Source organism: Malassezia sympodialis, genomic scaffold, assembly GCF_000349305.1.
Source record: "Malassezia sympodialis ATCC 42132 genomic scaffold, msy_sf_2, whole genome shotgun sequence".
NCBI lineage: Eukaryota > Fungi > Basidiomycota > Malasseziomycetes > Malasseziales > Malasseziaceae > Malassezia > Malassezia sympodialis.
In genome coordinates, this window is record NW_017387800.1 from 495,053 (window position 1) to 509,901 (window position 14,849).

Genomic DNA, 14,849 nt, shown 5'->3' on the forward strand with positions numbered 1-14,849 from the left:
ATGCTGCTTTGCTAGACATTCTGCTTGCTCGCAAATGTCAATGCGGGGAAACGAAAGTTTAGCTGTCAAGGGCCACTCGAACAACCTACTGTCCACAGATTGAGGACCTCGGGCGCCCTCATCGAACAAACTAATTTCATTTTTCTCTACCCCGTCGCTTAATTCCTCAGTCGAGGGCCCCCAACCTCCACGCAACCGCTGTAAATCTTAAGTCAGTGGAAGAACATACTCTTGTAGACCAATGCGATGAACATCGGGATGTGCCGAGGAATGTGACTCTTGGTTTTCTGTTTCATAGTATATACGTGTAGCTTCACTGAGCATCTCGAAGAGTTCGGATATGTTTGGGTTTTCATTAAGACTTTGGGCCACATAGCGAAGTTCGTCAACACCAATTCGGCGCGAGTGAAGCTCCAAGTCAGACACGTCAGATCGTATACGGTGTCGTTCATGCTTTTGAATATTTTGAGGTAAATCCAATGGAAGTCGTTCAAGAATTAGCCGGAACAAAATTTGTGCTCGTGCTCTTTTAGATGCAGTTAGCCGCGTCCTGGAAGTACTCTTGGTAGTATGAAAGTATGGACCCGCCATGTCATCACTCTCGGATGAATAATTGGGAGATTTATCTTCTGGAGAAAATTCATCGTTGCTTGAAATTTCAACGTCCTCCGAATCCGCCAAATCTGTCATCTTGGGCCTCGGTGGTCGTTTCGATCTTCGCGGACCCACATGGGGCACATTTAAAGCAGCTTCAACAGCCTGTATAAAGAAATTCTTGGGAATCACCATATCGTTCACTAAAGGTGATGGCGCGGCGCTTGATTCCAAAAGGTCTTGCACTTCCTGGAATGCACTGCCTTGCACGCCTGCATGTCGGAGAGCTTCGGGTAAATCTTTTAATCTTAATGCATCCTCATTTTCATCAGAAAAACTCTTAGAGGGAAAAGAACCAGACAATGCATCTTCAATAAGGAATCCACCACCTGATACGTCGCCACTCGAGCTACCTTGCTCATAAGCAGCAGTCACTCCTTCACTATCTGTTAATGGTACCATGAGAATGTGGAGTTTCGGCCGACCCTGAAAGTGGCACGGCCGCTCGAACATGTTTTGGTTCGTCCCCGGAACACGAGTATAATGGTTGGTAGCCTGACGAACGCTAATGCAAGGCATTTTCAGACCGTGTCATCGGCGGCTCGTTCTTGGCCGTATCAATCTTTGTATTCGGCTACTACACTTTTTGGGCCCTGATTTCTGTAAGTATATTGAGACTCATGAAAGCCATTCTTTCCTACAGACTCCTTTATCCAAAACCTTTTCCCTGCGCGTGAATGGGCTGTCCGTTTGCCGGCGCTCATCTTGGTTCTGGGACTATCTGTTATCGGAGCCTTTATTTTCAATGTTTTGCGGAGACAAGCTATCGTAAAGCGTGAGAAGGAGCTCCAAAAGAGCGCATAATCAACGCTTTCGGCTGGAGCGACTCTTGTTAGACTTGGATTTTTCGGGCACCATAACATCCCCACCAGCCATACCCAGTGTATCACTGCTTTTCTCGATCTTTTCTCGAGCACTAACAAAGAACATCACATCCCGTAACTGTTCTTGCAGGTCTGCAACCTCATTCTGTAGCTTACTTTGGTCGCCTTGTAACTGTCGTACATGCTTATACAGTCCATCAGAGACGGATTTCTCATCCACCAGTTCTTTTTTGGTTTTTGAGAGCGTCTCGATAGCACGTTTAAGTTGGACCTCTTGCCTTGAATATTGGCTGTTGACAATCTCCAGCTCAGCATGAAGTGAATGAACTTCTTCTTCAAGTCGCAAACATGACTTTGATATTGTGTCGCGCTCATTGCAGACTTGCATGTACTCTTCTTTTGAAACTTGATTTGCTTTTAGCGTCTTAATTTGGCTTTCGTAGAAGACCCGCTGTGAATCCAATTGTGATATAATCATATTGGAGTATTCAGTACCAAGGGCTTCCATCTTCTGTCGAAGCAAGTCCATGTCATCAACTGCATTCTCTTGTTCCTGATAAATAGACCTTCCAGCAATATTGTGCTCACTAGCATGGTTGGTTGGTTCCATCGCTCCAGGGTAACTTGCATTCCAGAGTCGTTCAGGCGTTAAGGCGGCTGCATCCGAGGCAGAAGGTAGTTCGACCAACTTCCCACCTGTTTTGGATTGAATAAGCCTGTGAACATAGCCGTCTCCTGCATAGTCCCATACACGTTGAGTTTCGACTTCGAGACAGTACAGATGCCCTGTTTCTTCGTAATGTTGGCGCGCATGACCATGTTCGTAACGGCCACAACCAACATTAGCGCAAATCAAACAGACCCACAGATGAGTATGGGTCTCGCACAAAGAGCATGTAGAGGAATTATCAGAGGTGTTCGCGCTCTCTGAAGAAGCTTGTGAGGAATACACAGTCTGGAAGCACGAATACCGACAAACAGGACAGCGGCTGTCGTCCCACTTTTGTAGGCATTCACAATGAAAAGTATGTTGACAGAGTCCAGTTACGAGGCCTGAGAGTCGTGAATCTAGTCTGTCAAGACACACAGGGCAAAATGGTAGCTCATATGCATCACTTCGTAGGCCCGAGCCTTCACGATAGGGCTGCAAAGCCTCAAGTGATGGATCCCGCTCGACGTCTAAAGATCCAATTATTGGCCATGGTTCAGTTTTGCTTAGAAGTGGATACGTTTGGGGGAGCGTATTAGCTGCGCTAGCAGAGACACCTGTGACATAAACTAGCTCACAGGCATGCGATGAATCGAGGGTATCGAATGGACATCCGTTAAACATCTTAAAGAACTCTTCCGCATCTAGGGCGTCATAAAACTTTATTAGCATCAAATGAAGATTTCGTTGTTCCTGGCTGCACGTTAGTTTTGCTAACATACTGTATGAGGCGAATTTGCTGGACTGTATCCAATGCAGAACCTATGAATGAAAGAAGCTGGGAGGTGCTGAACGAGGACGGTACATTTAACATTGCAAGCGTGGTGCCAATTTCGAGATCAGAATCATTAGATCCATATGTGGTTTCTTTTCTGGTTGGTTTTGTATGTTCGCCAAGATTTCGGAAGAGATGGACGATTCCAAATGGCACATCGACAACAGTCTCTTCATCACATGGATTATCAGCAGGGTCTGCCTTGAATGAGTCTATTTTTTCAAATCTCGCATAAGAGGTTCCGACTCTCTTACTGTTAGAATTCATGTTGTTTATCGATTTGAGGGTAATGAATTCTACTCGCAAAGGGCCCAATCTTGGGTCGCTGCTCTCACTTGGCAGAGCTGTGAACTCGGAGGAAGACAAAGGTGGTTGAATAGGGTTTTCAAATATATTATATGGTAATCTCTTATAAGACTTTTTGTATGAATACTCGGATAGGTGTATATGGTATGAAGGAAGAACAAACATTACACGCCCATTACCATACCGTTGCAAGTGGATTCGGAGCCGAAGTCCAAATGATGTCTGCCTCCACATATCACATCACACTACAACGTGGGGATACTCAGACCATGGAGCTGGTCCCTGCATGGCATAATCAAGAAGGAATGCAACTTGTCTTGCGTACCAATAGACATTTAGTTGTCTACGATCATAATCTTCGTCAAATAAGTTTAAGGAATAGACATTCTATCGCACAAGAGCAGGACTTGGCCTTATCGCACGAGCAACCTAATTATAGGGAATCTACTTCATATGCATGCCCTCTTTGTTTACGACCATGGACAGGACAGGATCAAACCATACACTCGACTTATAAAAGGCAGGAAAAGTTTAAAAATGACGATGATGACAGCTATATTGACGTATCACCCCAGTATTTTCGCTTGCTATCTCAGTCGGCTCATGTGGGACCAGCTGGGGATATACACGCCTCTAACAATACGTCTAGCCAAGGGTATTACGAAAAATTTTTCATTGAGCTGAGCTGTCTGGGTCGTGGTGCCCATGGAAGCGTGTATTTGTGTCAACATGTGCTCCATGGGCATACACTTGGAAGGTATGCAGTCAAAAAAATTCCAATTGGTGATCATAACGAAAATCTATTAAGCTCACTCCATGAAGTGCATTTGATGGAAACGCTTATTCACCCAAATATTATAAACTATAAGCATGCCTGGGTCGAGATGGCTCAGATCTCACCATTTACGCCATGTGTGCCCACGCTTCATGTTCTGATGATGGCCGCTAATGGAGGCAGTTTGGCTGACTGGATTTCTGCGCGGGCAGGAGGCACAGGAAACAAAGAGGAGGGAAGCTTAAAATACACAGAACGCGTTGAACGCCTTAAGGCAGAATTTAAGCAGAGACGTGCGAAAGCTTCGCGTCGAGAACACTTTATGACTAGTACAATGGGAATCCACTTTTTGCGGGAGGATGAAATTGTGCAGTTATTGCGAGACATAGCGCAAGGTCTCGAATTTTTACACGAACATAATATCCTGCATTTGGATATCAAACCAGGAAATGTTCTCTTGCATTGGGAAGACGATGCCTTGCTACCGACTGCGATGATTAGTGATTTTGGCTCAAGCCTTACAGTGCAACAGGAATGGATGCACAAGCGAACTGGAAACACGGGGACAATTGAGTATATGGCGCCCGAAGCGATTGTTGCAAAACATGGTCAACTTTTAGACCTTACCAGCAAGGCAGATATTTGGTCTCTTGGCATTTTACTACATCTGCTTATATTTTTCGAATTGCCTTACTCTCAGGTGGATGACATTGATATCTTACGCCAAGAGATCGCAGATTATAGTACTCTGGACAATGCCATCCAATCCAAGGGGCTTTACAAGCGTTTTTGTCGTATCCATCCTATGCTTGCGTCATTGTTACGCCAAATGCTTCATTTAGATCCAAGTCAACGACCAAATTGCCGAAACATTCTCGATACGCTCGATGACTATGAAAGCCAGATTCATGCCGACATGAAAAAAGGACCCCGTGGTCAACCATTTGATTTGAATACCTCCGCCAGTTTAATACCCAGGCAACAGATCCGTGTGCCATCCTCACCGGAGACCCATCCAATCAAGCTATTGTCTAAATTTGACGATCGTTGTGTAATTGCCTGGGCTATACTCATGGGGTACGCCCAAATGATCCTGTTGGACAACGCCTCGTGGGTTCGCTCTGGGAATTTAACATGGATTCGTCATATTCTATGGCTAGCACTTCTAGCACAAATTTCATACGCGTACGTGTTTGACTATTAACGAAGTGCATCTAAACCACCACCCATTTCCGGATTTGATAGTCGACTGTTGATTCCAACAGCCAGCTGTCTGTGTATTTTAGCGGTCTCGTTGATCATATAGCAACCTAAGGTTCAATTCTACGATAGCCTTTAGGCGTATAGATCGTCGTCTGCATCATCCGTTCCAAACGAAGCGGGAGCGGAAGGAGCAGACGGGGCAGAGCCCTGCGGTTGAGCATTGCTGTTACCATCGATGCCACCCTCAGGGAAGCGGAAGCTACTTCCCATTACACCCCTGCTTTGTTGCATGGTAGAAGAGAACATCTCATAACGACGGATATCGGCATCAGATACCGAGCGGCGAGCAAAGCGCATAGCCTCCTCAAAGTGCGCAGGAGTAATTTCAGGGACAGGGTCCTCGTCTTGGACAGCGTCTTCTTCCATCTTAACATCATCACCACGGAGCTTCTTTTCATCGTCACGACGACGATCGGCCTCAATCGATTCACGAATGGCCAGCTTAGCTGCACGCTGGCAAACTTCCGCAAGGTCAGCACCCGAGAACCCATGAGTGTGTTTCGCAAGGAAGGAAAGATCAACCTTCGGAGATACGGGTGAGTTCTTAAGAGTAGCTTGCAGAATGTCGAGCCGAGAAGCTTCGTTCGGCAAAGGAATGTAAATGAGCTGATCAAGGCGACCCGGGCGAAGAATCGCCGGGTCTATTTGCTCGGGACGGTTGGTGGCACCAATCACAAACACATTCTTCTTAGCATTCATGCCATCCATCTCTGTCAAAATCTGGTTGATAACACGGTCACTCGCACCACCTGCATCACCTGAGGTGCCACCACGAGCTTTGGCGATCGAGTCAAGTTCATCAAAGAACATGACACACGGTGCTGCAGCGCGTGCCTTGTCGAACACATCTCGGACGTTCGCTTCCGATTCACCAAACCACATAGTCAAAAGTTCAGGACCTTTAATAGAAATGAAGTTCGCTTGGCACTCATGGGCGATGGCTTTGGCAAGAAGGGTTTTACCAGTACCAGGTGGCCCATAAAACAACACACCCTTGGAAGGCGACATGCCATACTTAAGGAACTTTTCGGGGTGTTCCACAGGGTAAGAAACAGTCTCCTGAAGCTCCTGCTTAACCTTGTCGAGGCCACCAATATCGGCCCAAGTAGTAGTCGGGACTTCAACCACCGTTTCACGCAGAGCCGAAGGGTTGGAGACACCGAGGGCAAAGCGGAAGTTTTCCATTGTCACTCCCAGCGAGTCCAAAACTTCCGCATCGATCGAATCTTCATCAAGATCAATCAGGTCCATCTTTTCGCGGATTTGCTGCATGGCCGCCTCAGAGCAAAGAGATGCGATGTCCGAACCAACATAACCATGAGTTTCCGATGCAATTTGCTCTAAGTCAACATCTTCAGCCAATTTCATGTTCTTCGTATGAATGCGCAAGACTTCTAAACGGCCCGTCGGATCGGGAATACCAATGTCGACCTCACGATCGAAGCGACCGAAACGACGAAGAGCCGGATCAATAGAGTTAGGCCGGTTGGTAGCCGCCATAACAACAATGTTTGAACGAGCCTTTAAACCGTCCATGAGCGTCAAAAGCTGTGAAACAACACGACGTTCGACTTCACCGTTTGTCTTATCACGCTTGGGAGCAATCGAATCGATTTCGTCAATAAAGATGATGGCTGGCTGGTTCTTTTCCGCCTCTTCAAAGGCCTTACGAAGGTTTGACTCACTTTCACCGGCCATTTTGCTCATAATTTCTGGGCCGTTGATCAAAAAGAAAAAGGCACCAGTCTCATTTGCAACGGCACGAGCCATCAGTGTCTTTCCGGTGCCAGGAGGGCCAAACATCAAAACGCCACGCGGAGGTTTGATACCGATGCTTTTGAAAAGCTGGGGGTGACGCAAAGGCAACTCAACCATCTCGCGAATCTGTGCCATCTGCTTACGACAACCACCGATGTCATCATAACCAACATCGGCAAGATTTGCCTCTTCATCTTCGCGACGAACCGGATCACCTTCGGTGTGGATCACTGTGTCCTGCGCAACAATGCAGAATTCCGCAGGGTCTGTTTCAATCACCTTAAATTCCACAGCACGCATGCTTCCACGCACAATGAACGTATCTCCCTTCCTAACAGGCCGGTAGGCTTCCAGAAAGTACGGCTTGAGATATACGTCAAACAGGTTGCCTTGCAAACCCTCAACGCTGTCGTCAAATGGCAAAACGTGAATGCGCTTGCCGTATTTAATATCATGACAGGCGTGAACATTCACCAGATCACCCAACTTGACACGAAGGTTGTTACGCGCAACCCTGTTCAAGCGAATCTTGGAGTCATCCGTCTCTTCGTCTGTCAGCACAATCAGAACAGTATCACGACGCTTCTTGCCGCGAATCAGGATCGTATCACCACGAAAAAGACCAAGTTCCTCCATTTTAGCGGGGCTTAAGCATGCTACCGAATTGTCGTCAGTAGTAGCATCCTCAACGAAAAGACGATTAGGGGCTGACGGTCAACGTATTGGTAAAACTTACACTTCTTCCCACGGAGAATTGCCAGGGAAGTATCCTTTGTATCCTCCTGATTTTGAATCTTATCAGCTTCAGTCATTATCGCAAGGCACTAGGTGGTTCTTGTATAGTCGTCCCCGCGGTGCGGTGGCAACTTGGGAGAAACCTAGAAATGTGGTCACTGCGCCCGAAAGACGCGTCATCGGGGATATAATCGATCACAACAACCCTATACGTAAGCGGTCCATTGCCTCCACCCGTCGTCCTGCAACAATGCAGCAAGGGCATGGGGTGCCATCGTTTGGATCTTATAAACCCGAAGTCAAAGATCCAAAACGATCACCCGATTCTTGCTTACATTCCAGCACTAGATCACAAGGTAAACAATGTCATTCTCAGAAAGATATTAAAAGTTCTAGTAAATACAAAGACAAGTCTGCGTTTCGAAAGGCGGAGGTACCGGCGGCAACAGAGTTATTCGTTATTGACCGTAAAGGGGATCAAAATGCAGCAAGATATGGTCCTAGTAAGCACAGTGTCCCTATGTATTCTACAGGTAAGTTTATTCTCGCTAATGAAAGGATCTCTATCCGGTCGACGCCGTCACATAAAGAGACGTAAGACAGATATTGGCTTAAACCGCGCATCAGACACAGATCATGGCAGTTTTCAATATGTTGATATTGATGAAAAAAATAACACGGAAAGTCAAGATTATATTACTGTTGGCTCTGGATCCCAGAAGAATGAGCCACCGACAATTTCGTTTTCAGCAGAGTCATTCCAAGAAAGAAGTCGTCTACTCCATGAAAGAATCAATAAAAATACAAATGATGTTAATGCATGGCTTGAGCTAGTACATCTACAATGGAGTTTCATCGGAGCAGATACTGGAACTCTCGATTCCTCAAGAGAAACTACATTGGCCCATATGGAAATGGCTGTTTTGGATCGTGCACTTAATGCAAATCCCTCTAATCGCCTATCGCTTCCGTTAGTATTAGAGCAAATCAAGGTTGCTTCGAATTCAGGTATTTGGGATGTACAAAAAGTGAATGAAAGATGGCATGAGGTATTGACATGGACCACACATTCTCTGGAATCACTAGTCACGGTGTGGTACGCCTTCCTTGATTATCGCAAGTCGACTTCGTCTCAATTTCGAGTTGATGATACTCTGAAGTTATACTCTGACGCTCTTCGTGCCATAAATACGGCTGCCAAAAAGTCTGAATCCCAATTGCTTGATATTTATCGATTGGATTTAATTAAAAGTCTAAGTCAGTTGCTTCAATGTGCTGGATATACTGAATGGGGAACTGCAATTCTTCAAGCAGAAATTGAAATACTAGTTTGTGCAGTACGCGAAGGAATTCCCTCGACTTTGGAGTACGATGACTTCTTGGATTTGTTTAGTGTATGGTGGGATGACGATCAATGCCACATATCTGATCAAGGTGATTATCGAGGATTTTCGCATTTGAATTGGAAACGTCCGGTAAGTCACTTGGATCAAAAATGGGAAGAATATGAGTCCTCAAGTAAACTTGATCCTGATGGGTCGTTCCAGGTCTGGCGCCATAATGAGCTTGTACATGGAAAAAGACTTCAACCAAGAAACATTGCTAGCAAAGAAGGACATCCAGATCCATATTCATTTATTTTGGCTGCTGATATTCGCGACTTATTGTTCATACCGGCAAGCTATCCTCATCCGATTTTGGTTCGAGCATTAGACATTTTCACCGAATATTTGGGAATGCCCCAAAATTGGATTTGGCAAACTTTGAATTTTGGATCGCCAGCTTTATCCGAAAATTGCATTGAATACATGTACTCTACTGCATCATGTTTTGGTCAAATAAGATTTCCGGAGGATTTTTGGTTAAGCTTTTCCTCTTTAAACCCTTTTAACGAGAAATTCATTATGAAAATGCCATGTTCAATTGATGTGCTTTTCCCTAGATTGCCCCAAGACCCTAGAGGTGAATGGTTCACGATTCTGCCAAATCCGAATAAATATGTTTGTGCCAGAGTTGAACGCTGCTTGTTACAAGTAATGAATCAACAAAACCCACTTAAAAGCTGTGTTGATGATTTCGCAAGTATGGACCTTGCATTACCACTAGCAGTTCTCTATGCTGCAGGTGGTAATCCAAAAAGGTATGTATGTATATTGACACTAACTCAGTGCACAAAGCGTATTAAAAAAACAACTACAACGCACACCAAGTGCACTACAATTGTGGCTTGCATATATCCAATTGGAGCTCTGTACATGGGGAAATGGTGAAACAGCGCGTAAAGCATTTACTGAGGTCCTAAGTTCGGGACCAAAAGAAAAGATATCAACGGCTCAAGATGATATTTTGGAGCAGCTTTGGACATTATGGGTAGAATGGGAATGGTCTATGGGTACATGGAATACCTGTTGGCAAGTAATCAAGAACGCTATCAGTTCTGGCTTCCGATATTCGCCTTCGCGCATCGAAATTTCCGAGTCTGACCTATTAGCCACAGAGAAGTTGCAGATTATGCGGAATCTTGTCAAAATTACTGATCAAAAATGTTCCCGAGTTATGGTCAGAGCAATTGCGGAGCATATGTCACAAATTGTTCCGGTTGGAGAAGATTTGCATGCTAGCCTTCGAATTTTTCTGGATGCATTTGCAGATCCTAACACCTCCCAACGCCAAATACTTGCGGGTAAATGTTTGATGTTTTTAAGAGTGGGGCAATGTGCAGCAAAAACGTCGAAGATACGAACTAAAGATGAACGAGCTGTTACAGTCCGGCTCCTTGACTGTTTTCCTGATGATACACGGTTGCTATCTTATTTAAGCTTTCAGTCACGGTCTGATATGTTAAAAAAACACGTAAGAAACGTGATGGACATATTTTTCAAACGCAACATTTTGGATTGGACTCCTTTCCATTGGTTGGAGTTCATTTTGACCGAAGTTGCCTCCGGTGCAAGCACTGATCGGATCCGCGCACACTTCGATCGAGCCTTCCACATTTTCCCTTATTCTGAGCAGATATGGAAAACAGCTGTGGACTACGAAATTCGAAACATGAGTTCCACCAAGATCAAGCGGTATGAATACAACCGCATTAAGTCTGTTGTATACCAGGGTATCAAATATTGCCCATACAGCAGGGATTTGTTATTCATGGCCATGGACCCAGCATTGGATCATGTATTTACCCAGGATGAATGGCTTACTCTCATAATGACTGCCGAGGAGCATCAAATACGATTTTTTGAAGATCCTCCATTACCCGACCAGAACCACAAATCAATTGACAAGCTTGTGTGATAAATGAAACGACAGCGTAGAAGCCGTCCTAATTGGCACGTGCGCTGGTGAGATGTGTTGATGTGGTACTCATTTATAAAATGAGAGACTTATACCCAATAGGATTTAATCAATTCTACTACCACGTGGGTTATAAGCGTGCAGATCGTGGCTGTGACCCTAGAAGTTGGCGTTACTACACCATGAAGTGGCAGCTGGTAAGCTTTTTGGCCTCGATAGTTCTGAGTGGATTGGTGGTATTACCATCAAATGGAATGAGTATTAAGCGGGCCACCAAATGTAATGGATATCAAGGGCTATGCAACCGCAAGTATTCAAATGTCACCTATATCGGAGCGCATGATTCTTATGCGGTTGGTAACCAGTTTTCGGACCTTGGCGCAAACCAACTTACAAATGTATCTAGCCAACTTTCTGACGGGATCCGCTTACTTCAAATCCAAGGCCACAAGTCGAATCAAGGTGCAACAAGTGATAACCCCTCCGGAATCTCCCTCTGTCATACGTCATGTGCCATTATGAATGGAGGTACTCTTGAATCATACCTGAGCGACGTGGCGTCATTCTTAAAGAAAAATACCAATGAGGTCGTAACGATAATCATCGCAAATGTCGATAACATTGGAGCATCCAGTTGGAGTAAAGGATTTCAGCGTGCTGGTCTCGATGACATGGCTTACAAGCCAAGTCAAAGCAAGTTAGGAAAGGACGACTGGCCCACTTTGCAGGAAATGATCAGCAAGGATCAACGACTTGTTGTCTTTATCGATTATCAGGCAGACTTTGATTCTGTCAACTATATTTTACCTGAATTTACGAATGTCTGGGAAAATCCCTACGACCAGACTAGCAGTAATTTCAACTGTACCCCGGACCGCTACACCGGCAATACACAAGAAATGATGTACTTGATCAATCATTTTTTGGACGAAGACAAGAGCATTTTCAACACTAACTTTAAATCGCCAGACGTTAATAACCTCAATCAGACGAATAGTGTGGACTCCATCATGAAAGATGCCACGAAGTGCGCATCTAATATGAACAATTATCCTACTTTTGTGCTGGTGGACTTTTACACGGCAGGAAACGGAAGTGTCTTCCAGGCGGTTTCAGAAATGAATGGTGTTAAGTATAACGCTAAGCCACTCTCAGAGCCTGAATCGGAACAGACCAATGGTACGAAGGAGCAGACTTCTTTGGCACCAGCATTTTTTCCGCTGTTAGTCGCTATGCTAGGCTTGGTGATGATGGACTGGATTTAGGATAGACACCAAATTTATAAATGATGTATGTAGATGACTGAAAATGTATTGCATTGCATGCGATCCATTCCTATTTAAATTACTTAGTCGACATCCATGTCACCCTGCTTCTCGTTCTCATTCGAGGTCTGAGCATTCTCCTCAGGCTTGGATGTGTCAACCGGCACACGAGGTTTGGGCTTCGTGAGGATCGGTGTGCAAACATAGATCACGTCGTCCTTCTTCTTCAGAATTTCCTCAGATGTGAGCTTCGGATCCACATTCTTAGGCAGTTCACTTTGCTTGTACATATAGTCATCAAGCCACTTGCCCACGGTGGCAGCCTTCTCAATCACCTTGGTCTTGTCGTCGTCTGATAGATGATCGTACTTCTCAGGCTCGTTCTCAAACACGCTCATGTACTTGTTAACAACCTCACGAAGCTGAGCAGCAGCCTTGGGGCGCTCTTCATGCTCTTTCCAGCGGAAGTGGATCGGCGCGCCGACCTTCTGCAGTGTCTCGAGGCGACTCACGTAGGCAGACTTGGTGGCGTCTTCTCCCTCTTCCGTGTAGAGCCAGTCCTCCGATTCAGCAAGCATAGCCAACAGCTTCTCCTTCTCCTCAGACTGGACGAAGGTAGCATACCTTTCATCGAGCTTCGAACGAGTGTCATAAATGTATTCCTCGAGAGCGTTCTTGCGGTCCTCTGTGTCCGCCACGAGCTTGTCGGCGGCGTACATCTGACCTTCACGCTCCTTGAGTTCCGCAAGCAAGGTTGGGTCGAGGAGACCAATGCCAGAAACAATGGGGAGATCGTCTTTGCGCTGCAGCTTTTTAACGATCTTCTTCTCGGTTTTCGGCTCAGCGTCCTCGGCCGCGTTCGGGTCCACAACTGGTACTTCCTCCTCCTTCTCAATTTCGTCCACCGTGTAGGCACTTTCCACATTAAGAACGCCATGCAGATTCAGGCGTGCCTTCACCTTGACAATCGAGTGCTCACCCTTCTCGTTCGGCGCCACATTCTTAATAGTTACACGGCCGAGCCAAGGGTTCGTGCCCTTAGGTAGAGTGCTCGCGTCAGCGTAAGTCGCATCCAAGGAGAAAGGCTCCTTGCGATAGAAAGTAAGAATCTTGGTAGAAGGCACAGGGTTGTTAGTGTTGAAAACAACGAGCTCATTTTCTTCATCAGGTACATCAGGAGCAGGTTCCCACGAAACCTTAATCGGATAAGAGGAGATGTCGTGCACAGAGAACTCGCGCACACGGAAAACAGGAGAGAGGGTGGCGCAAGCAAGGGTACAGCCACGAACGATAGCCTCGTCTTGGTTCAAAGTGTATGAGAGAGGCTTGCCATACCATGCCGCAATACGTTCCTTCAGAGCAGGAACGCGCGAGCTGCCACCAACCAGCTCAACACTGTGAATCTCATCCTTCGTAAGGCCAGACTGAGACAAAGCTGCATCCAGCGGTCCATTGACGCGCTCCAGGTAGGGCGCAATAAGGGACTCGAACTCGTCACGCTTCAGCTGGGAAGCAGCATCAATGTCGTTCATAAGACTCTCCACATTCAGCTGAGCAAGAGTGTTAGCAGAGAGCACTTTCTTGAGGCGCTCGCAGCCAGCCGCCAGACGGAAGGTGGCTTTGGGGTTGAAGAACACGTCAATCTTGTACTTGCCCTTGAACTCCTCGGCGAAGTGTTCCATCAGGACACGGTCGAAGTTGCGACCGCCGAAGTTAGGGTCAGCCCATGCACCAAGGACAGTGAGTTGGCCCTTGCAGAAAGCGACAACCGACACCTGGTAGCTAGAGTGGCCAATGTCAACGAAAATGACATTGCGAGGACTGTCAGGTTCCGGCAGGTCGGTTTTGGTAATACCATAGCCCAGAGCGGTAGCCGTAGGCTCGTTCATGACACGCAAGGGGTTCAAGTTCGCAATCTCGGCAGCATGAAGCATGGCACGACGCTGAGCATCGGTGAACCAGATAGGGACAGAGAGCACAACATCACTCACGCCCGAGCCACCGAGTTCATTCTGGGTAGTATCACGAAGCTTACCCAAGTACATGGCCAAGAGCTGCGTGGCCGAGAAAATATGCTCCTCGTTCTGGAAGCGAACCTTCACACCGACCTCGCCCTTCGCGTCAACAAGTTCGGCATTAACAAAAGGCTTCTCGTAGGTTTGGATTGATTCATCCTGGAAGGTGCGGCCGATAAGACGCTTCAGCGAGCCAACGGTGTTCTTGAAGTTCGAGGTTTGAGCAGTAGCCGCGCCCTCACCCAGCAAACGAGCCTTCTGACCGAAGGACACAAGCGAAGGAGTGCTGCGGTTGCTCACCTCATTGGAAACAATGTCAACGCCACGCGCACGCGCAACGCCAATCTTACTGCTGCTATTACCAATATCTAGTCCCACGACACTCGACATGATGGGTGTGTGACGAATGCCAGATTCGCGTCCTTGTTTCTTATTCCTTCCGCAGGTGGCTGCACTAGCCGCCGTAAGGGCCA

General features: G+C 46.4%; 2 protein-coding genes and 2 pseudogenes across 4 annotated transcripts; 1 reads left to right on the forward strand and 3 right to left on the reverse strand.

Annotated features, from left to right (window-relative positions):
* Positions 1-1,181: 1,181 nt before the first annotated feature.
* On the forward strand, positions 1,182-1,458 carry MSY001_0567 (annotated as a pseudogene). Its single transcript has 2 exons — positions 1,182-1,256; positions 1,282-1,458. Coding segments are annotated over exons 1-2 (252 nt in total).
* An 879-nt stretch (positions 1,459-2,337) lies between these two features.
* MSY001_0568 lies at positions 2,338-3,001 on the reverse strand (annotated as a pseudogene). The gene is made up of 2 exons: positions 2,910-3,001; positions 2,338-2,884 (listed from the first exon to the last, which is right to left on the reverse strand). Coding segments are annotated over exons 1-2 (639 nt in total).
* A 2,377-nt stretch (positions 3,002-5,378) lies between these two features.
* Positions 5,379-7,700, reverse strand: MSY001_0569 (uncharacterized protein; the record flags this gene model as incomplete). Its single annotated transcript, XM_018885659.1, has 1 exon — positions 5,379-7,700. One exon carries the CDS (start codon positions 7,698-7,700, stop codon positions 5,379-5,381), a length of 2,322 nt encoding a protein of 773 aa, XP_018739193.1.
* A 4,744-nt stretch (positions 7,701-12,444) lies between these two features.
* Positions 12,445-14,766, reverse strand: Mala s 10 (allergen; the record flags this gene model as incomplete). Its single annotated transcript, XM_018885660.1, has 1 exon — positions 12,445-14,766. One exon carries the CDS (start codon positions 14,764-14,766, stop codon positions 12,445-12,447), a length of 2,322 nt encoding a protein of 773 aa, XP_018739194.1.
* Between the last annotated feature and the right edge of the window lie 83 nt (positions 14,767-14,849).